The sequence below is a fragment of the Dipodomys spectabilis genome, unplaced genomic scaffold, assembly GCF_019054845.1.
Source record: "Dipodomys spectabilis isolate Male_0828 unplaced genomic scaffold, ASM1905484v1 ptg000146l, whole genome shotgun sequence".
Lineage (NCBI taxonomy): Eukaryota > Metazoa > Chordata > Mammalia > Rodentia > Heteromyidae > Dipodomys > Dipodomys spectabilis.
In genome coordinates, this window is record NW_024870823.1 from 977,343 (window position 1) to 1,002,832 (window position 25,490).

At 34.3% G+C, this 25,490-nt stretch overlaps 1 protein-coding gene across 2 annotated transcripts in view; it reads right to left on the reverse strand.

Moving 5' to 3' along the window:
* Gphn (gephyrin) overlaps positions 1-25,490 on the reverse strand; it is a 392,152-nt gene that overhangs the window by 235,238 nt on the left and 131,424 nt on the right. For both annotated transcript variants that reach the window (XM_042691808.1, XM_042691809.1), the window contains exon 3: positions 14,148-14,205. In XM_042691808.1, coding sequence (XP_042547742.1) covers positions 14,148-14,205 — 58 coding nt within the window. The remainder of the gene's footprint in view (positions 1-14,147; positions 14,206-25,490) is intronic.

Below are 25,490 nucleotides of genomic sequence, written 5' to 3' on the forward strand. Positions count from 1 at the left end.
TTGTTATTTTGTTTTTGGTTCAGATGAAGTTTCAGATGGCTTTATGTCATGATCCTCCTCATGTTGATTCCTGAGTAGTTAAGAATCTACCATGAGCCTCTGGCAACCATCTACAATCTTTAATAAGGCCCTTTGTCTGCATTCTTTAACTCTATACTGTCAGTTAAGTAGAAGTGTTAACTTACCCAACTACTCTCTCTCTCTCTCTCTCTCTCTCTCTCTCTTTGGTTGGTCATGGGGCTTGAACTCTGGGATTGGGCACTGTCCCTGTGCTCTTCAGCTCAAGGCGAGTGTTCTACTACTTGAGCCACAGTGATAAGAGTCTCACTGACTTTTCTGCCCAGGCTGGCTTTGAACCGTGATCCTCAGATCTCAGCCTCCTCAGTAGCTACGATTACAGGCGTGAGCCACCGGCGCCTGGCCCAACTATATCTCTTGTATACTCAAATGCTCCACTCGAAACAAGATACCATCATCTATAAATGACAGCTTGATTCATGAGACACCTTATCAACTAATAAACAAGGTATGGCATTGTGCACCTTTCCTTCTAGTGTGAGAAGCATAAAAATGAAAAAAGGTGCCTGCTTGTAAATGCAACTGAAACTTAAGTTAAAAGGGTTGGGGAATGGCACAGTGGTAGAGCATTTACCTAGCAAGCATATGATGCTGAGCTCAAACCCAAGTATTGTAAACGAGTGAAGGAAAGAAGAAGGGAGAAAGGGAGGAATGAAAGAGGGAAAAAGGGAAGGAAGGGATGGCATTAAAAGCATCATAATACTCTAAGAGGTACTACACACCCATAGTAAACAAAGCAACATGGTACTAGCATAAAAACAGATTCACAGACCAATAAATAGAGATCCCCAAAAGACATCTAGTGTGTGTATAGCCAACCAATACTTGAAAAAAAATACAAAATCATGCACCACAGATAGGACAGCTTCTTCACTAAATGGTGCTGATAAAACTGGATACCTTTATGCAAAAGATGACCCCCTCATGTCTCACTCTGAACAAAAATTATCATGAAAATTCAGACTTAAAGAACTAAAACTTTAAAAAAAAAGAAGTAAAACTATAAAACTACTAGAAGAAAATGTAGGAGGAAACATTTCATAATATCCAAACAGAGAAAGACAAACAAAACTAAAGATTAATAAATGTGAGTATGAAAAACTATTAAATAGATTCTGCACAGAAGCCATCAACACTACGAAGAGACAACCTGAAGAATGGGAAAAAGTCATATTTGACAACTATTTACGTGATGAAAAATTATTATCTAAAATATATAAGAAACTCTTTTTGGGGGAGGGGGTCTGGTCATGGGGCCTGAACTCTGGGCCTGGGCGCTGCCCCTCCGCTCTTCAGATCAAGACTAGCGCTCTACCACTTGAGCCACAATGCCACTTCCAGCTTTTATCTTTTTGCTTATGTGGTGCTGAGGAATTGAACCCAGGGCCTCAGGCATGCAAGGCAAGCACTCTACCACTGAGCCACCTTCCCAGTCCCTATAAGAATATCTTAACTCTAAAAAACAGCCTCCAAAATTTCAACTGAAAATGGGCAAATGATCAAAATGTTCACAGAACAAAAAGAAAATACAACTGGCTAAAAAATATATGAAAAAGTGTTCAATATCATTAGATATGAGAAAAATGCATTTCAAAAAAGGTGTGAACCATAAACTTACTCCAGTTATAATGGCTATTATGAAAAATGAATGTTGGTAAGATTGTAGAGAAAAGGGAATTCTTATAAACTGTTGGTGGGAGTGTAAATTAGTACAACTATTATAGTACTACTCACAATACTTAAATATGGAATCAAACCAGAAGCCCATTCCTATAAAGGAAATGAAATCCTGTCATAAAGAAAATTCCTATAAAGAAAATGAAATCTTGTCATAAGGAAAATGAAATCCTGCTATTTGTAGCCAAATAGATGTCACTAGTAAACATTATATTAAATGAAATAATCCATAAAAACAATACCACCTATTTTTTTCTCTTCTATATGGAAGATATTAAAAAATCCTTAAATATAAACGTTAAGGATGAAAAGGGAGGAAGGTGAGGGTGGCGATAAAGAGCTGCTGTGTATGTTTAATGCATACATTTCTTAAAATAACACATTAAAACCCATCAGTATGTTTAATATATATCAATTTTAAAAAGCATCTACTATAATTGTGCCATAAAAGAAACTAAAAAATGTATCTGTTTCTATACATATACACAAAACAACCATAAAATTGCTAAAACCATACTTTTTATTACTGACATGGGTATACTAAAATTTTGTATGAAATTATATTTTAAAAAATTTGTGTGAAAAAATCTTTGTATTGAAGTTACATAATTAAACACTTATACATAATTATCTGTTATAATTATAATTATATAATTATAATAATTATAACCCTTTCAAATGTTAGGGATATACCTTTGAAAAAGTCCCTGGTGCTGGTGGCTCAATCCTGTAATGTACTTACTCAGGAGGCTGAGATTTGAGTATTGTAGTGAAAATCAGCTCTGGGAGGAAAGTCCATGGCATTTATCTCCAATTAAGCACCCAAAGCTAGAAGTGGAACTGTGGTTTAAATGGTAGAGTGCTAGCCTTGAGCAAAAAGGAAAAAACAAAGCCTCAGGATACACACACACACACACACACACACACACACACTCACACACACACACACACACACACACACACACACACACACACACACACACACTATCTTATATACATATGGCCTTTCTTTTGAACATTTTATTATAGGCTGAATATAGGCAGACAGATATTTGGGTATGAGCATATTATGTAATTTACTTAATTTCAGTTTAAAAATCCTTAACAAAAAACGATCTGAGCTGGGCGCCAGTGGCTCACGCCTGTAATCCTAGCTACTCAGGAGGCTGAGATCTGAGGATCACAGTTCAAAGCCAGCCCAGACAGGGAAGTCTGTGAGACTCTTATCTCCAATTAACCACCAGAAAAATGGAAGTGGCACTGTGGCTCAAGTGGTAGAGCATTTGCTTTGAGCTGAAGAGCTGAGAAACAGCGCTCAGGCCCAGAGATCAAACCTCATGATCGACAGGAAAAAAAAAAACCCAAAACAACAAAATAAAGATCTGAAGTTTAGCTCTCTAATATTTAGATGTAGGCTATAAAAGATTTGATTTTGTAACAACTTTTAATATATTAAATGTCATTGTGGTTTGACTCTCTAAACTAGAAAGATGTTACAACATAGTTTGTATTGTCTATATAGAGAAATCTCTCCATATGTAAAAATGAGGAATATAATTTTAGTAAAGTTAAGAAAGAACAGTAATTTGAATTTTAGCCAGGCCTTTTTTTCTGGGGGGGCTTGAACTCAGGGCCTAGGTGCTATTCTTGAGCCTCTCTGTGCTCAAGGTTAGCATTCTACCACTTGAGCCACAGCACCACTTCTGCCTTTTTCTAAGTAGTCTATTGAAGATAAGAGTCTGATGGACTTTTCTGCCTGGGCTAACTTTAAACTGTGACCCTCAGATCTCAGCCTACAGAACAGCTAGGATTACAGGTGTGAGCCACCGGCACATGGCTAGCCAGGACTTTTATATAAAGATATACAATAATTACAATAGTAAGTGAAACAACAGAATATAGATAGGCAGCAAAAAATATGACTGAAAAGATGAATAGGTTTAAGGTATCTTTTCAAAGAGTCAAGAACTGTTTACTATATCAGGATGCTTTGATGTTCACAGGAAAATTACACAGTCTACATTATAAAATGGTGAGGCGAAGCTCTGGTTTTAAAAAAGGGAAGGCTAGACTATGATGGCTCATGTCAGTGATTCTAGCAACTCAGGAGGCTGAGATCTGAGGATCATAGTTCAAAGCCAGCCTGAGCAGGAAAATCTAAGAGACTTTTATCTCCAATTAATTACCCCAAAACTAAAATTGCAGCAGTGGCTCAAGTAGTACAGCACTAACCCAGAGAAGAAAAGCTAAAGACAGCACCCAGGCCCTGAGTTCTAGGCTCTAGGACTGACACACAAAAAAGGGGGGAACTAGATTTAAAAAATACAGTAAAAAAGAGGGTTGGGGGGGAGATGGGAAGGGATGGGAAGGGGAAACAAAGGAGGAGGCAACAATGCTTGATAAGAAATGTACTCATTACCTTGCCCATGTAAGTGTAACCCCTTTGTACGGTATTTTCACAATAAAAAAAATACAGTAAAAAATATGCAGCTAATTGATGATGTTTATTCTTGAGAAAGTACTGAATTCTTCCCATCAATCCTCTGGAATACTCTATTGTGAGAATAAGATAAAAGAAAAAAGGGCTCTCAATTAAGGTGAACAATAGCAGGAAACAAAATAAGGGAAGAAAGTAAATTAGAGTGAAAAAACCCACAAAAAACAACAAATAGGTAAGTCCTAACACATCTTCTACTCTCTCACAATCCCAAATATTTTGTTTTATTTTATACTTCATGGGCTAGAATAATCTTTCATGAAGTGGTTTGAGCTGAGGAGCATTGGGTGACAATATCTTGTATTGTCAGACACTTTGTATTCATACACTGTTTAGTAGAATGAGAACTTCTTTGTACACTACTTAAAGATAATAAAAGATAATAAAAAATGTTAAAAAAAAGAAATATACTCAATGCCTGATTTATGTAACTGTAACCCTTCTGTACATCATTTTTACAATAAAAATAAATAAATTAAAAAAATTGAATTAAGCTTTATTTCAAATCCTAACTTCTCAAGTACAGTAGAATATCATATGGCCATCATTTACAGTGTATTTTATTGTACTATAACATGCTAAATACTTCTCAGAAAATGTAATCCTAACAAAGTAGTTCTTTTTGTTCACTAAAGATAGAATTCATTACTCGTGTTTTTAGGAATGTGCAGAATGGTTCAGATGCACAAAATATCAAAATCTTTTAACAAGCATTGTTCACCACTCTGTTTTACCTCCTTTATTTTCCATTCCTGCTGCCACTGCCATAATATATACTAAGTAATCTGCCTTTGTGCTGCCAACAGATTTTGATAAAAACAGTAAATCCTCTGAAATAAATCTGAAAATGTTGTTCTTTTACTTCAATATCCTTAGAAACTTCCCTGTAATGAAAACACATATCTCCTTTACAATGAAATTCTCACTGTGTTCCCTAGCTTGTCTCCTGCAATCATTCTTAACAATTGCTTTCTTTAACCAAGTGTGCACTTCTAAAAAACATTGTGCTAAACATGTTTGACCTCTGTTTATATTTTCTTTGAGTTAGGCATCCTAAGGTAATGACCTTTCCTAAAAAGAACAACTTGGAGCCACAGTTTAGTTACTGGCTTTTTTGAGCTTAAAAAATATTTGATATATAAATTATACAAACACACACATATATAACAAATTTTTTGTGTGCTATACACTAGACTTTTTCATGATGATTCAATTAGCCAACACATATTTGTAACTCAATACATTAACTAGGAACATTTATCCTACAAAGACACCTTAAAGATATTAAAAAGGAAAAAAAAATAGAGTGGGAAAATATAGGCGCTACACAGGAATCAAAGGAGTCACATTCACACTGATAAATAGAAGAGACAAATAGCTGGACACTGGTGGCTCATGCCTGTAATCCTGACTATTCAGGAGATTGAGATTTGAAGCCAGATGAGGCAGGAAAGTTCAAGAAACTCTTATCTCTTATTACACACCAGAAAACTGGAAGTGGAGCTGTGGCTCAAAGTGGTAGAGTGCTAGCCTTGAGCAAAAAAATGCAGGGACAGAGCACAGGCCCTATGTTCAAGCCCTATGACTGACAAAACAAGAATAACAACAAAAAAAAAAAACCTCCTTAATTTTAAGAATGAAAAGGTCTTGACCAAGTATTTCATGACTGAGGATATTCAAATAACAATAAGGATAAGTCATGATGTTCAATAACATTAGTCATCAAGATAAAAATTAAAACCACTATTACTATCACTATTACTATTTACTTTCCAAAATGAGTACAATGAAAACATGAAATTAGTGAGAAAATTGAGTCAAATTGAAACTTTACAAAATGTTTAAAGAAGTATAAACTGGCCAAACCATATGGAAAAAAAAACAACAGAATCTATTATGTACAATTAATTTGCATATTTAAACCTAGTATTTCTAGGTCCTATCTGTTGTATTCATTAGGTTGATATCTAATAAGAATGCACAAATATGTGCACCAAGATACACATTTAAGGCTGCTTATTGGCTTTTTTCCTGTAGTAGGGTTTCAACTCAGGGCCATAATTACTCAGTAGCTTGACCACATCTCAGTTTCCTGAGTAGTTAGGATTATAGGTGTCAGCCACCAATGTCTGGGAAGACTTTATTCCTTAGTGAATTATTCCCTATGGCTCTAACAGAAAAATAACACAAATATCTAAAGAAAAGGATGAATAAAATAAAATAAATAATTTCACTGATACAAATTTCAGAATGTTAATTCATAATGCTACATATGAGGAAGAGCGAGAGCACAGTAACTGAGAGATATATTAGGAGACTTATGGGATGCTGGTAATGTTCTATTTCTTATTTGACTGATAGTTGAATAACCCATTAAAAGTTATAATTCAATAGAAAGCTAATTTTCAGAAAAAGAACCTATAAAGAAGCAATTAAAGTGACTAAATTAACAAAGGAAGATAGTCTTCAAGTAACAAAGTCAGTATTGTTTATTTAAGAATATATTTTATCTTCATTAAATGAACTGAACTATATAGTAGATTCAAGGGAGAACGCAAATAGTGTAATTCTGTAGAAAGGCAAAGTCAAAGTCCAACAAAATAAACACCAGGAAATGGGCACATGAAAGGGGTAGAGGTGGGGTCACAAAGAGAAGGGTGAATGAAGAGGAGAAGGGGGCAGAGAAAGTCGACAAGAATTCAATGTATATTTTACAAACTTAAGAAAAGTACAGGTAGGGGCGTGTTGAAACATGGATGAGAATGTTGAAAAGGGTGACATTGATCAAGACACATTATATTAATAAATTGCTTTGCTAAATGGCAACTCCTTTGTACAACCATTTATAAATAAAACAAAAAACAAAAACTAGTTTGCTGGATGTAAGACTCTTGACTTGACAGTATTTTTGTTTGAATACACTTCAGCTTCCATTTCTGCTGACATGTTATGTTAATTTTACTAAGCTTCACTTTTTTCTTACTGCCCCAGTTTTTCTATCTTTCATACTTTATTGTGATATGTATGTGTGAATCTCTGAGTTTATCCTACCTTCAGTTAAGGTATATTCTTGAATGTATAAATTTTTGTTTATAATAACATTTGGCAAGTTTTCAGCCATTAATTCTTTTTTTTTTTTTTTTTTGGGTCCGGTTGTGGGGCCTGAACTCTGGGCCTGGGCACTGTCCCTCAGCTCTTCAGCTCAAGGCAAGTACTCTACCACTTGAGCCACAGCGCCACTTCCAGCTTTTTTTCTTTTTGCTTATGTGGTGCTGGGGAATCAAACCCAGGGCCTTAGGCATGCAAGGTAAGCGCTCTACCACTGAGCCACCTTCTCAGCCCTCAGTCATTAATTCTTATGTTTTCTTTCCTTTTTTTTTTTTTTTAACTTCCATTATGGAAACAGTGGTTAACTTAATGATGATCTACATTTGTTGAGGCTTTGTTCAAATTTTCTTCATTTTTATTTCTCTCTGTCCTTGGCTTGGATATTTTTTATTATACGGTTCTTAAAGTCATTGATTTTTTTTTTCTCCTCAAATTTATTGTAGAGACCCATTAGCAAATCTTCCATTTCATTTATGATAACTCTCAACAATAAAACTGCATGTATTTATTTTACATTTTTCCTATGTCTACTGGGGGAGGGGTTCATTTTATAAGTTATTTTAAAATTCCCAGGGGCCAATGTCCAATTTGCTGGAGGCTCAAACAGAAGAAAAAGGTGGGGGTAAGGAGTACTGCCTACATGGTCTGTCTCTGTCCTTGAGCTACAATGACATTCACCTTCTTCTACCCTGGGATACTGTTGCTCCTGATCCTTGAGCATCTGGACACTAGTACTCTTGGCCTCTACTTCTCAAGTCTTTGGCCTCAGAGTGGAAGTCATATCACAAGCATTCTTGGTTCTATTACTAGCATACAGGGTGTTCCAGATGTTTCTTGGTTCTTGGGTACAAGGCCTAATATTAGAATGCTGCCCTAAGTACTACAAAAGAACAAGTTAGAATTGAGAACATAGTAAAGCATGATTAGGAATGAAAAAGTAAACCTGAAGGGGATGGTGGGCAACTTGATAAGGGACAAACTTTATCCAACTAGAAGTCCTCTTAGCTTCGAGTTTTATACAAATGGTTTGGCCAATGAACAGAAACTGCCCAGAGCAAGAATATATAGACCTATGCATTTGATTTACACTTCCCCCTTGGTCCTTTTCCCCTTCCCAGTTTAACTTTGTTGTGGGGAGTGGGATCCACAAGGATGTGAAGTATCCGGAGGAGTTCTGCAGTCTGGGAAACTTACCACTTCCTTCATGCCTACTTACTTGATTTAAATAACAGTTAAATAACATGGCTTACCAGGTCTCTAGCTTGCAGATGGTGTACCATGGGACTCCTTGGCCATGATTATCACGAGTCAATTCTCAAGATAAATCTCTCCGTGTGTGTGTGTGTGTGTGTGTGTGTGTGTGTGTGTGTGTGTGTGTGTGTGTGTGTGTGTGTGTGTGTGTGTGTGTGTGTGTGTGTGTGTGTGTGTGTGTGTGTGTCTTCAACTGATACCACTTCTCTGGATAACTCTAATAAACTATTTGATGAGATGATATTTTGGCTTTTCAATATGATTTCCAGTTTTTTCTTTTGATAGGCTGCATTAAAATTTGTTTTAAATTGAACAGTTAGAATATGTCATAGGCAACTGCTCCTCGTTTCCAGTGGATGTGTCACATTCTTCTACACTTTACATGTCTCCTAACTTGCTGAAAATTAGATATGTTATGTAATATACTGAGGCAATTTCAGAAATGGATTCCCCCCCCCCCCCCCCCACACTCCTCAGGGTATATTTTGGCTGTTGTTTGTTACTGGGTTGCTGAACTTGCTAGAGTAATTTAGTAACGTCTATTTCTACTAAGAGCGAAGCTTCTAATATCACTTCTCAGAGGATTCAGTCAGGGTCACCTTGAGATTGAATATCTTTGTTTAAGTAGAGTTGCCTTTGTTTCTTTTATACCTTGTTTTTCAGTTAAGCTATTTGCCTTTTCCCCCTAATGCATAGGGTTGTTAGATTCCACAAATTTACATCCAATTTCACTATTGTTTTAAACAATGCCCTAGGACAAAAATTACTCTACAGTCTGATCCAATTAAATTCAAGCAAGGACAGTTTTTCAGTTCAGATTTTGATGTTTGTTCAACCCACAAGGACTCTTTTTCAGTTATTTCTTCTCTAAGCTGTTTCTGATAAACTAGTTGGTTTAGTTTTGTGCTCTGATAAAGCAGTGTTCAGTCTCCTCTTAATTGCTCATTTACCACCCAAATGTCCATTATTTCTGAGAGTCCAAAGGCTTGAATTTCCCAAAATTGTTTCAAATAAAGTCAGTTCTTTGCAAAGACCTTCAGAACAAACTGTTCTTATTTACTTACTGCTTTTGGAATAAACTGAACTTATTTACTTACTGCTTTACTTCTTAAACAAAAAATTGGAGGCACAGTTCTAAATGCTCTATCATGTAGTTGATCCTTTTGGCTCACCTCCTGATAGGACACTGCCCTAAATGACAGCAGTGTTAAAAGTGAATAGGCTCAGGGAAGGTAGGGAGGGAAGGGATGGTAGGGAGAAAACAATAGAAGGGGTAACAATGCTCAATAGGAAGTGTACTCATTACCTTACTCATGTAACTGTAACCCTCTGTATAGTATCTTTACAATAAAAAAAAAGTGAATAGGGTCTCAGTATTCTAATACATGAGACATTTTAGTTAACTATGCCTTCATTCTCTATGGGGTTGGGTAAATGAGTGAAAGTTAACCTTTTGGTCACAATGATTAAGAATTTAGCCTCCCCGATCAGGGCTGAAGGCATGAAAAATGATGAAGGTCAGTCCATCCCAGACAGATACACTTAACTTGTGGTTGAGGACAAGGAACTCCACACTCTGGGTCACATTGCCCAGAGTAAACCTATCAACCTGAATCAGTGTAGACAAAGTAGTGAATGGTGGCTCCAGTGCCAAAGAATGTTTTAACTCATATTTACCTTTACTTGAATAATTTTGTCATTTGCTGTAGGCATATAGAGCAATGTTCTGATACTTTCAATGATTGTTTTCCTATAATTCTCATCAGTTATGATTGCTTCATTGCAGAATAAGTTCCTTGAGTTCCTCATGCACTATTTGCAAAAGCCAATGTACTGATAATCCCAATTTTAAAAAGTATCTTATACTATAAAGTCTATATAGCTTTTTATGTATATAATCTATATGTAAATTTTATGCATATAAAATAAAAAGAAAGCAAAAACAAAATAGGATATCACCAAAAAGTTTTAAAAGAAAGTGCAAGCTAAGTCATCTTTAAACCCAGCTACTGGGGAAGACTGGGGCAGGAAGATTGCAAATTCAAAGCTACCTAGGGGAAAGATAATTAGACAATGTCTGGTATCTCACAAACAAAATGAAACTAGTAAATGGAAGCCCCTTTGCTAGGAAGGAAGGAAGGAAGGAAGGGAGGGAGGGAGGGAGGGAGGGAGGGAGGGAGGGAAGAATTAAATGAAAATGAAATTAAATGAAAATGTAATAAGTGGTCCTTTAAATTTTTCTATCAGGGTTTATAAAAAACTGAGATAGTTGTGCAAAAAGTTAGGAGCAACACATTTACTTAACCTTCCAAATCAGAAACATTAGCTAACTTTTCCTTCTTTCTCTAAATATCTAAGATATCATCAAGTATTATTGCTTCCACTTGGTTGGTTCAATGGTATTTTTGAAATCAAATTTTTTTCTCCTACTTCATTTATTTAATAATAATAGATGGCTAGGCACCAGTGGCTCACGCTGCTGGTAAGCCTAGCTACTGAGGAGGCTAAGATCTGAGGATCCTGGTTCAAGGACAGGCAGGGCAGAAAAGTCCATGAGACTCCTATCTCCAATTAGACACCAGAAAACTGTAAGTGGCGCTGAGGCTCAACTGGTAGAGTACTTGCGATGAGCTGAAGAGCTCAGGGACAATGCGTAGGCCCAGAGTTCAAGCCCCACAACAATAGCAAAAAAAAAAAAAAAAAAGAGAGAGAAAGTAATAGATGAACTTAAACTTTTTTTTAAAATGCTGTCCCAAAATATATAAATATTTGAATATTAAATTTTCTGGAGATCAAATTTTTGAGCCATTATAAAAATATTTCAAGAACTAACATACTCATGATTTTTGCCTTTTAAGAACACTGTAAGTGACCTATAGCCATCTAATCTTCGATAAGGGAGCTAAAACAATAGAATGGAACAAAGACAACCTCTTCAGTAAATGGTGCTGGCAAAATTGGTTAATTACATGTAGAAAACTTATATATCACCCTGTACCAGAATCAACTCCAAATGGATCAAAGACCTTGAGCTCAAAGCAGACACTCTGAAAACATTACAGGATGGAATAGGAGAAACCCTGGGTCTCCTTGGCTCAGGCCGAAATTTTCTGAATAGAGACCCGGAAACACAACAAATCAAAGAAAGGTTGGACAAATGGGATTGCATAAAGTTGCAGAGCTTCTGCAGGGCAAATGACATAGCTAGCAAGATCAATAGAAAGCCCACGGATTGGGAGAAGATCTTTACTAGCCATACAATGGACAAGGGTCTCCTATCTAAAATATACTTGGAACTCAAAAAATTAAACCCCCCAACAACAAATCCTCAAAGAAACAACTGCCCAATAAATAAGTGGGCGAAAGACTTGAAGAGAAACTTCTCTGAAGAAGAAGAAGGATGGCCAATAGACACATGAAGAAATGTTCAACATCCCTAGCCATAAAAGAAATGCAAATCAAAACAACATTGAGATATCACCTCACTCCAGTGAGAATGGCAAAAATCAAGAACTCTAACAACAACAGATGCTGGAGGGGATGTGGACAGAAAGGAACCTTACTTCATTGTTGGTGGGAATGTAAACTTGTTCAACCACTTTGGAAAGTAGTATGGAGGTTCCTCAAAAGACTTCACATAGAGCTCCCCTATGACCCAGCAATCCCACTTTTGGGCATTTACCCTAATGTTTACAAACAAGACCACACTAAAGCTACCAGCACAACTATGTTTATTGCAGCATTATTTACCATAGCTAAGATATGGAACCAACCCAGATGCCCCTCAGTAGATGAATGGATCAAGAAAATGTGGTATATATACACAATGGAATTCTATGCCTCCATCAGAAAGAATGACATTGCCCCATTTGTTAGGAAATGGAAAAACTTGGAAAAAATTATATTAAGTGAAGTAAGCCAGGCCCAAAGAAACGTAGGTCCCATGGTTTCCCTTATTTGTAATATCTAGTATATGTATGAGTCAAGCGGAAAAGGTCAGATAATGTGATGTCAGGAAAATGAACCCTTAGATGTGTATTTTAAGGTTTTTTTCTTTCATGCATGTGTTTCTAACACATTTATAAGATTATCTCTTTGTTGCTTTGTATGTCCCTCCCCCACAGTATAACCCCTGCTTTCACTATATTTGATGTCAGTATAACTTGTGGAGGAGATGGGGAAAAACCAGTTGTTTAAGGATACAGGTGGACCTGTTGCAACAATGAGAAGTACAAGTTGTCATGTCCAAAACGAGCTTTACAACGTTGGTGCGGGGGGGGGGGGGGGGGGGGGGGGGAGAAGGAGAAGGACTGGGATTGGGGGGGGGGAGGGGGGAGGCTGGGAAGGGATGTGAAGGGTAAACAAAGGAGGAGGCTGCAATGCTTGGTAAGAAATGTACGCATTATCCTGCCCATGTAACTGTAACTCCTCTGTACAGTATGTTCACAAATAAAATAAAATTAAATTAAAAAAAAAAAAGAACACTGTAAGTAATCAAATTAACATTAAGAACACTTAAGCAATCAAAGAAAATTAATTGCAAGGTTATTTTATTTATTTCCATTTCATAATCTCAAAAATGAGGGCTAAGGATTAGGCCTAACATTTCCCTCAGTTAAATTCTCAAAAATTATGAGTTTACATTTAGTTCAACAAGTTGAAATGAGTTTCCTTAAAAATTTTTAATGCTAGATAAAATTGTGCTAAATAAAATTATGTCCTAATTGTTGACAATGACCTCGTATTAGAATAATTGATATATTGGAACTAATTACATATAATCTAATAATGAATTAAAGACAAAGCAAATAAATTATAGATTTACTAAAACTAAAATGATGAAGGTGATAGTAAAAACTTTATTCAAATTAAGCATTCTGATTAGGTAAGATTCTTACATGTAATTGTTAATCTTATCTAGTATTCTTGGTCCTAAATACTATGACCAAAATCAAATTTCATTTATGAAACAGATAGTAAAGTTAGTTCACAACATATTATAAACTGCTTTTATACGAGGGTAAAGTGCACTTAGATGATTAATATTTAATAAAACAGTAAAAATTTAGAGAAAGGAAATTATATTATTTTAATAAGGTGGTTTCTCAATGTGTGATACAAATTCTAAATGAAATTGATGTCTGTGTTTCACAATGAACCAGAAAATATTTATAACAAAACTGATATTATTTAATTGGTGAAGCAATACAAGAAAAAGAAATAGCAACAAAATAAACAGATAATCCACTATATATACGAATTTTTATATAATGTTTGGTACATTTTCAATGAGTTGCTTAGAGAAAGGTTTTGTATTAATTCTTCTAATATTTTTCTCAGAAAATGTACTGTAAATGATAGATAAAATTTGACGATGACTTCCTGTTACACATATTTTAAAAATTTAGGTACAGTAATCTAGAATTTAATGATGTACCAACATACACAAAGACAAAGATATAGAGAAAAAGCAACTATTTTCCCACTTCCCACTAAGATATTAAGTCTTTAAAGAGGTAAAAGTGCCATACTATACCTTGATTTCTTCTATTTCATCTGGTACTATCTTGTATGCTGATATAGTCCCACCCAACCTGAAATTAGGAGAAGAGAATATTCTCAAAACCAGCAACAGTGTATGAAAAATATGGAAAATTGATGCCATTAGTATGAGAGTGTCACCAATAGTTTCCTAAGACTCATACCAATGATTATGGAGGAAAACTTTTTGTGCTTAAGTTTTCTATTTATTATATCAAAAAAGACTAAAGAAAAGAAGACCCTATCAGAAAAATAGCTATAGCAAAAAGGGTTGGAGGTGGCAGAACACCTGTCTATCAAGAAGCCCTTAGTTCAAACCCCATTATAACAAAACAAAATGAAAAACAAAACAAAGAAAACAGAATGAAGAGAGGAAGAGGGGGAGAATGCAGTCATAAAAATTCAATGCACGGGCGGGGGGGGGGGGGGGAGGATTGGGTGGGGGGGCTAGGGGAGGATGGGAAGTGATGGGAAGGGGAAACAAAGGAGGAAGCTACAATGCTTGATAAGAAATGTAGTCATTATCTTGCCCATGTAATTGTGACCCCTCTGTACAGTATTTTCACAATAAAAAAAAATTCAATGCACATCCTACAAAATAAAGAAAATTGAGATAAGGGGTATGATTGGGAAGGAAATATGAGAATGATGAAAAGGATAACACAGATCAAAATGCATTGTATTCACAAACTGCGTTGTATACCTAAAGACAATTGGAATGTACTCTTTACCTGATTTATATAACTGTAACCCCTTTATAATAACAATAAAAATAAAAAAACTAAAAAAGAAAAAAAAACAGTCATAGAAGAAGATAGATAGTATAGAATAACCTATCTCTGAGCAACTGACTTTTTTAGTTTATATTCTTTGAGTTCAAGCCCCACGACTGACAATAAATAAATAAATGACTTTTGGTTTACATTCTATTGTAAAAAATATTGCTAGATAAGTTTCACATTAATAATTTTAAATATTATCATCTTGTATAATTCAATGCCACTAATTACATTCTCATATTTATGTTTATTTCCAAAACATCTACATAAACCAAAACAAAAAAGCCTTCAAATATTAAACAATAATTCTATTTTCCCCAAACCTGTATGCTGTTAATCCATAGTGTACTTTCTGTCCTATGAAATTTATCTCTTCTTGACATGTCATCCAGTAAGTGGAATCATGTTGTATCAAAATTATTTTACCAGGCATAATGTGTTTCCATAGTTCCTTCATGTTGGAGCATGTAGCAAAACTTTATTCCCTTTTACTGTTAAATATAGTTGGACATAGTATCCCCTTATTATTTTGATTGATGTAGCAATATTGTCACTTCCATTTGTAATTTCAGTTTTTATACCTCTGCTGTTCCTTTCAAAATAAAGAATCAAGTTTTTGTTTCCTTGATTATTTCTATTGCTTTTCATTTTCAACTTCACTCATTTCCACTTTACTCCTTATTATTCCCTCTTTCCTTCCATAATGTGTTCTGTTCTGTGTGTCATTTTTTTCTTTTTCCTTTTTTTCTCATGTAGTTATTTTGATTTACTTTGAATTTATTTTTATATACTTTACATATTTTCTTTGTATTTATCATGCAGGGTATATTTAATATCCTAAATTCATAACAATCTAGTCTGAATTGATATAAACTTAACTTGAATAGTGTTAAAAAAAACACTGTTCCTAGACAGTTCCACTTGCTATCTTGCCATCCGTTTTCCCTTCATGCCTTTAGTACATATGAATTACATCTAACAATATACATCTAGTAAGTCATCTGATACATAATAACTTAATATATTAATCTATATTGGGTTCACATATATTATCTTAAGTTTGATAGGACAATTCTAAACCTTATCCCTTATTCCACTTCACCTGACCAGTCCTTCTGAGTTTTAGCCATACTCATAAAGACAGCAAGCAATCTCCTGGAATTATGCCCTATTCTGAATGTCGGCTTTGCAAACTCCTAATTATCCCTTAAGATCCAAGTATGTTACAGAAGCTCTGGACACAGGGATATGTGTCTATTACGATGAAAAAGTACCTCACAAACATCTACATTATCTCATCAGAAATATTTACTTTGAGATCTACAACTTTTATTAGATTCTAAACATCTAGCGCATACTAAATTCTTAGTCTGGTAACTGACAAAAATGAATATTAGAGGAACTAAAAATAGCCAAGAGATTTTCCACTAATCTTCAGTAAATCCTTTGTTTAGGGGCAACATCTCTATTTTAATGTTTTTTTAAATCAAATATATCTTGTACATGTATTATAATACACACTGAGTTCTTCTGCAAAATAATTGGGCCACGTTCCACTCTCAAAGTTTTCATCTTGACTGAAGAAGCAAGCATTGTTTACTGATTTTCATAAGCAGCTGAAAAAATGCATATATTATACCTTAATGAATCACTTGTGCTTCAGAGTATCTAAAATATCTCTATACGTGGATTGATTCTTGACACTTGTAGGAGTTATCACATTAGTTTATATATTTTCCTAGAAAGATATTGTCTAAATTGTGGCAAAAAAATATATAAATCCCATTTGTAAGCTCCTATTCAATATAAAATCGAGAACTTGTGCCTTACTTAAAGAATATTTACACTTAATATATTACATAACTTTTAGTGCTTTCTATGCCAAAGATACACTGGTGGCCTATAAACCTTTTAGCTCTAAGTTTAAAAAGGAATAGTTATGGGATAGTATAACTTATTGCAACATGGTTCATCACTGCTTTATTTTAAATAATACAATTTACAACACTCACAAATTAAAAGTGGTAATTATATCAATAATAAACAGCATCTCAATGGTAGTCATTAAACACTATGTTGAAAATGAATTGTATAACTTGTGAGTGGGCATGGTAGTGAAAAACTGGGAGACAGTCAGGGAAGGGGAGCCACTGCCCAAAAAGAAATGTACTCACTACCTGACCTATATAACTATAACCCCTCTGTACATCACCTTTATAACAAAAATTAAAAATTTAAAAAGCAAGAGTATCTTCTTATATTTGTAAACTGATTTATTTTGAGGTTCAATTCAACAATCATTTCTTTTCATAATGCTTTTTGAGTTACTTAGGGTTTATGAAATGCTATAATGTCATCAAATACCTAAAACAAATGATGTCACTTTATAAAAAGTAAAGACAAAAAAATTCTCCTAAAAAGAAATTATTGAATAATAGGCCAAGTCATAATTTTCTTCATAGGATAGAAAATGTCAATATATGCATCAGTCTTTTAAAATACAGTTGTTGGAGAAGTCCATAAGTCAACTCTCCTCTAAGTTTTATTCCCTTGGAAGAGGATACAAATTTACGAATTTCAATGCTTCAATGTCAATAGTATTGATAAGAAAGAATTTAATATTAAAATTTGGGGGGGTTGCAATACATTTTCACTGTATAATTCAGGCTGGCATTGAACTAATGATGTTCTTGTTTCAGAATTCAGTGTTGGGTTTACAGATATGAGCCACCATGCTCTACTGGAAAAGTATGTTTTAAAGAAATGATGTAGTATTTGCGAAGAGTTGAAAATAAAATTTTATACAGGGTATAAAACTTAACAGCCTGTTAAGTTTTCATGTATTCTAAATAAAGTAAACTTTGTCATTTCCAAATATAATTATGGATTCTAAATGAGCTGCCTAAAATACAGAAACACTCCCAAATGTGGATGCACACTAATAGTAAAAAGGAAGAACATATGACCTGCTCATTTTGAACAATAATGTAACTATGGCTATAACAGAATTGTATTTAAGACTGAGTGTTCCTACTTATTACAAAACTGAATTACAATGTTAAACATAAAAAATACAACAAAGAAGAAAAAACCCTGTATAAGTACAAAATGAGAAACCTTTCTGTATTATAAAAATGTTCAGCTTCAAGGGAAGGATTTTAAAGCATTTTGAGTCTAGTGCATAAGGTAAAAATATATAGACTTAAGCTGGGCAGTGGTAGCTCATACTTGTAATCCTAACTATCAGAAGGCTGAAATCTAGGGATTGTGGTTTGAAGCCAGCCCTTGCAGGTAAGTCCACAAGACTCTTATATCAAAGTAACTATCCAAAAGGCAGCTATACCAGGTGCCAGTGGCTCACACCTATAATCCTAGCTCCTCAGGAGGCTAAGATCTGAGGATTATGGTGTGAAGCCAGCCTGGGCAGGAAAGTTCATGAGACTCTTATCTCCAACTAACAGCAGAAAACCAGAAGTAAAGCTGTGGCTCAATGTGGTAGAGTGCAAGTCTTGAGCAAAAAAGCTCACAGACAATACCCAGGCTCTGAGTTTAAGCCCCATGACCCAAAGGGGGAGAAAGAAAGCCAGAAGTAGAGCTTTGGATCAAATGGTAGAGTGGTAGCCTAGAGCAAAAGAGCTTGGGGATAGTGCCTAGGCCCTGAGCTCAAGCCTTAGAACTGGCACTATGTATCAAATATCTGGAATATATATTTCATATATATATGTATATATACATATTTGAAATTGTGCTATATTTGAAATTGTGCTATGCCATATTAATGAACTTAGATAAAAAGAAAAACTACATTGTTTCTTGCCAAACTGAATTAAAATAATGTTCTTTCAGTGGCAGTATTTAGAGGTAAGTTAGCCTATATGGTGTATACTTTAATCTTAGAGGTATAATGATTAATGTTTTGCAAGGGCATTCAGAAAATAAATATAAGGATTATTGGGGGACTGATGACAATGAAATGCTGTATACGTGAAACTACTTAGAACAGTAAATTCAGTGATTTACTCTATAGAAGAGTGTTATGAACTAGGAAATTTAGTATCAAAGGAGTTTCCAAAGCAGCATACTTAATATTTGTTAGCAAATGTTATGTTAATGATTTATTTTATTGTGTTCATATATGCTTGTTATTCTTCATCACTATGTGAAATATATACTTATTAACATGTTGCCTGCAATCTATTTCCTGATATGTTGTTTATGAGATGTCTATCTCTTCATAATTCCCTCAAACAAGAGTAGTATTTTAAAATGTCACTTACTTGTGATCTCTAAAAAGAACAGAATATTCAATCCATTAACCTAAATCAAATCACACAGAGGAAGGGAATAGCCTGGATTAAACAAAGATTGAAGAAATGAAAGACAGAAAAGAAAAAGAAAGAGTCCCACGAGCCTACATTCTTTTAGTGTGGATATATTGGGGGGAAATTGTGTGTGTGTGTATATGTGTGTGTGCACGCGTGTGTCCTTGCGTGCACGTGCACACGTGCATGTGCACATACACATTATAGTCAATTATTTCTTGGAAAAACTGCAAAAACTTAAAGTTGGGGTAACAAGTATAATCTGCACAACTGTTAATTTATCAAAAAATATTTTAAAGAACTCACTGTATATACCACAAAATTAGGAAAAATAAGGGAATGGGTGGATTGAAGGGGGTTTCAGATCAAGATGCATTATTTTTATAAACTTTTGTTAAATGGCAAAAAAAATTAATACATACCCTACAAATTTAATTAAAGTGGGAGGGATGGATAAGAAGGTTGAAAGGGGTGATACTGATCGAGATGCACTGTATTCATAAACTGCTTTGTTGTATTTGCACAACTACCTAAAGATAATAGACATTAAAAAGAACAGATTTAACAGTGCAAGTTATAGATTTTAGCTTAACGATTCATTTTTATTTATATATCTGATTCGTTAAAATTCTATTAGAAATAACAAGGCTGAGGTGAGAGTATGTCAATTGAAAGATTATTAAAATGGAAAAATTTAATATTACCCATTAGGGAGGAAAAGCATTAAATGCATATTTATAAGGTTGGTCATTATTTGTTTATTCATTACTCAAACAACATTATTGAGTTATCTGACATGAAGAAATAAAGCTCTGAATCTCTGACTTCCTCTTAATCAATAACTTCCTGTTTTAAAGGTTAATCAAATCTTTTTTGCTATGAAACATAAAATGGCTTCAGGAAACTGGCTAAGTGTTGTGGTACATACATTTAATCCCAACTACTTTGATCCCAGCTATAGGAGGATCATAGTTTGAGGCCAGGAAGTATTACTTTCTGGGACTCTAACTTAAACAAATAACCTGTCATATATCTATAAATCCAAACCCCTGTAGTCCAGAAAAGACTGGGAAAAAGCACAAGGCCTTATCTGAAAAATAAATTAACCAAAGAGGATGAGAGTGTGGCTCAAGTGACAGAGCTTCTGACTAGACTTTTAAAGTATTAAATTCATATTCCAGCACTGTCAAGGAATAGGAGGAGCCATCAAAGAAATAATTTTGTGAGTGAAGAGATGGCTTATATAATGCCAAAAATAATCTTTTCCAGCTATTCATATGACAAAATCTAGAATATGTAAGTAGCATGTAAAATTCAACACTGAACAAATAATCCAAGTAATAAATGCACCCATGAATTAAAATAAGCTTTCATAGGTATAAATGATTAATAAAAATAAGTGTTATCAAAACTGAGAGTCTAAATCCGGTCAGAATGGCTATCATCAAGTAAACAATCAATGAATGGGGATGAGGTCATACAGAAAAAGGAACCCTCAGAAAGTGTTAGTACATTACGTACAATCTCTATGTAAATCAGTATGAGGTTCCCCACAAAGCAATTAATAGAGTTAGCATATATTCTAATACACTACTACTAGATGTGAGCATGAAATAACACTATTCACAATAGTCAAATTATGAAATTTGCTTAGGGGCCAATTAGCTGAAGAATTGGTATTAAAAAAATATATATGGGCCATGCACCAGTGGCTCATGCCTAGCTACTCAGGAGGCTGAGATCTGACTGTAGTTCAAAGCCAGTTCAGGCAGGAAAGTCCATGAGACTCTAATCTTCATTTAATTACCAGAAAACTGGAAGTGGTGCTGTGGATCAACTGGTAGAGCACTAGCCTTGAGCTGAAGAGCTCAGGGACAGCACCCAGGCTCATAGTTCAAGCCCTACAACCACGCAAAAATAAAAAAGTGTATGTGCTTTGTATATGTATTATGTATAGGTATATGTATCATGGTGTTTTATTTGGCCATCAAGAAGAATGAAACCATGCTGTCTGAAAGAAAATGGAAGAGAGAAATTAGAAATCATTGTGTTAAGCCAAATAAGGCCTGCCTTAGAAAAACAAATATCACATGTTTTCTCTCAAAAGCAGAACTGATATCTAAAGATAAAAACGATCTGAACATAAAAGGGTGATTATTCAGATGGGGTAGAACCAATAAGTGGAAGGAGGTAGAAAAGAAGGCAACAGACAGAATATGATGGCAGTCCACTTGAAGCACGTATGAAAACATCATAATAAAAGCCATGTTTTTTCAAGGAAGATAAAATGGCTGGTGGGACAAAGGTGATAAGAGTAATAGAGGATGCAAATATATTCAAAGTATGTGGAAGTATGAAAATATCACAATGAAACATCTAGCATGTACAATTATAATGTGTTAATAAACAAAAGAAAGATGAATTGTTGATGCTTGAAAAAGATACTCCAAGACATGGAGTTAATATTAGCACAGGGGTAGCTGATAATTTTGAATAAAAGAGAGTTGCAGATTGCTACACGTATTCACCAAAGAGGACTGCAACTGCATTCAATAATTTTTCTAAAACTTCACTTGCCAAGGAAGATTAAATTTAACAAGAGTAATAAATAAGGAGGATTAGGGGTACAGCTCAAATGGTAGATAGAGCACATTGTTACCAAGTGTGATACCCTAAGTACAAACCCCAGTATTGAGAAAAAGGTGGGGAAAAGAGAGTAAGAAACTACGCTAAGGATGTGTCTGTGTGATAGTGTCCTTGGTAGTGAGGAGGCCTTAAATTCAAACTCCATTGCAGCCAGAGAGTAAGAAACTGAAAACCACGCACTACATCTAGAGCCTAGGAAAGCTTTGTTCTAGGTTACTGTCTGTACTTCAGGTTCCTTCATCTCCCAATATATTAGTTACTATCCATCAAAATGCTTAAGTCTCCCATTTTCCTCTCTCAAGAAGGAAGGTAAATTTCTGAATTGTATGGTGCTACATAAATTGAAGATTTTGCTCCTGTTATTCTATGAGTTGCTAATTTATTTTGGTCTAATGAAAGACTGGGACTTTGTGAAGGAGGAAGAAATTCCCTTTGTCCCTACAGAGTCAAGGAGTCAGTTCATGTTTTTGGCTGAGAGGAGAAAAATGAGAATGAAGTATATTTGAAGCAGGTGATAATGGAAGTTGTTTATATCCTTCAGGCTTAAAAAAGAAAAACCAAAAAAAACTAGAGCATAAACTCCTAAAGATTAGGATCATGACTGGATTAAACTTCTATTTCTATACAATGTTCAAATGCATGCTGAATGATTAATTAGCACCTGCTAAATTAGGTTCTTCTAGGAGTTAATACACACTCTCTACACTTTAGATGTATGCATACATATTAGTTTAAGAAATCAACATGTTAAATCTTTCTATTGGAGATAATCCTCATAATTCTTATTCACATACTAAAGGCTCTGGGAATTTTCCCAATGAAGAAATGTATTTAATTATGTTTAAAAAATTATGCTGTAAAACATATTTAACCACATTCAATGCATACTAAGTAAGCACTTAGTATGAGCCATGCATTGTTCTAGGTGCAGCATACACATTGGGAAATAAAAGACTCTTCTCTTGTCCTATGCAAATTATTTTTTAGTATAGAGGCAGAAAGGAAACAGACAAGAAGCAAACAAAATAGATAGTGTAATAAGTGTAATAATATGATAGAGGAAAATAACAAAATAGGAAGTTTTACATAAACTGGACCAGGAAAATTTTATAAAGATTTAAGTCATCATTTGAAAGAAAACTAGTCAGATTAACATGTGGGAAAACATTATTTCAATCAGAAAGAACATCAAATAAAAAGTTCCTAATAAAAGGTGGCCAGGATGTCTTCTGCAAAATAAAGAAGGTCAGAAAAGGTCTAAAGAGTAATAATGGAAAAACATATATAAAACGTGTATGTCATTATGATATCATGTTTAGTAATAACACTTTGTGATAGGGAATATCACTAGATTATTTAAAACAGTTATAATATTATTTCTCCTTTTTATTTTACTTTAAAATGATACTTTTAGATGCTAGGTGAAGTATAAGACTGTGAGTAGGCAAGGGTAAATTAAGTATTTGGGAAGTTATTGCAATAAGCAACTAAGATATATGATTTTAATATAAACCAGGTTCATAGCACTAGAGATGATAAAACAATGGTCAGATTGTAGATGTATTTTTAATATAAACCTGATAAAAGATATTTTTGGCATTATAAACATGGATGTAGGGAAAGATGATTCTAAGTTTTCAACCTGAAAAACTGAAAGAACACTGATGCCTTCAAATGAGATTTGAATCCATAAGGCTGTGAAGATATTTAGAAGGTAGAAAATAAAGACTTTAGTTTTAGATAAATGCAATTTAGCATTTCAATTATATATCAAATGTGAGACATAAATAGTTGGATATACAAATCAAAGGAGACTTCAGTCTGGAAACGTAAATGTGGGGGATATTTTTATATACTTAGAACTTAAAGTAATGAGACCATGAAATTTCCAAGAGAGAGAATAGAAACTAGAAAGAAGTGGTTCAGAGACCGAAGCCTAGGATATTTGAATGTTAAGAAGAACCTGCAAAAAAAAATGGAAAAGAAAGCTGATAAGTAAGGTAAGATTAAGAACAGCAGGGCTCCAATGGCTCACTCCTGTAATCCTAGCTATTAAGAAGGCTGAGATCTGAGGATCATGGTTCAAAGCCAGCCTGGGCAGGAAAGTCCATGAGACTCTCATCTCCAACAAGCCACCAGAAAACCAGAAGTAGTGCTGTGGCTCAAGTGGTAGAGGGCTCACCTTGAGCTGAAGAGCTCAGGGTGCAGCATCCAGGCCCAGAGTTCAAGCCCCCTGACCAAAAAAAAAATAATTGGTGGAACAAGGAATTTAAAACTACTTAGAATTTAAGAAAAATGAGGGTCTTCCAAATCAAATACTGGATGTAGGCAATTAAACATTAATAGCTACCATAGAAAAGACCTGTGACTCCAGACAGAAATACACGCATAACCTACAGAAAAATAAAAGAAAAATCAACAATATTAAGTATACATAAAACTGAATAAGATGTTGTCCATACACAGAATCAGAATATTCTAGAATGTATTTATTTCTAAAGGAAAAAAAATCCGTGTTTTCAACAACTTATAAGAAACAAAACAGTATAAACAAAGAACTGATCAATTTAAAAATACTTCAGAGATGTAACAAATAAAAGTGTTTTTTCTTGGATGCTGATTCTAATAAGCCAATAAAACCAGATGGAAAATTAGGAAAATTGAAAATTTATTTGGTATATGATGATATTAAGAAAATGTTGATTTTGACTTAGGTATAGTAATGGTACTGTGGTCATGTCTACAAAGTACAGGACCATTTACAGTATAAAATATTTTTGGATGAAATCTCTTGGCCATTAATATGCTTAAAAATAATCCAGTAGTAATATGGACAGTGTGGTCAAGAAATATAAATTGGATGTGAAATTAGAACACAAGGACTCATACAAATTTTACATGGCATTTTCAAAAGGGTGCACAGAAAAAGGGAAGCTATAAGAACTTGTTGTATTTAAAAAGAAAAAAATATAAATGGATCAAAAAAATATAAAAAGGATTGGAGATGTGGCTCAAGTACCAGAGGCCTGGACAGTTCTTCCATGTACATTCATCATTATAATATGAGAAGACATAGTATTTAAGACAGATTAAATAAAGAAGGTAGATAAAATGGTAAAGTATTAATGGGCTTGGTTCTTAATAAGATGAATAGTAAGGATTGGTAAGAAGATGTATAGGTTTGAGAAGATAAAGTATTAATAATGGAAGACTGAATGGATTACAGGAGAGGTTCACAAATCTAGCCACTAATTGCTTTTTTAAGTAAAATTCTATTGGAGCATAGCCATATTCATTTGTTGATATGTCCATAGCTACCTTTATGCTAAAATAGCTGAACTGAACATTTGACAGACTTGGCAACAGCATAAAATATTGACTATTTACAAATATAGTTGTCTAATATCTGAACTAGAGAAATAAATGTTAGGGTGTATTAGATGCAATAATAAAAAGTTAGTGATCTTTAATAAAAGGACATACATACCAATCGGCATGGCTGTATGGCTTTATCTAGTTATATTCAGCTGCAAGAAATTAAATGCAAGGATGAAGAGTGATAGTAGAATCAGCTTTATGAGTTACACACAA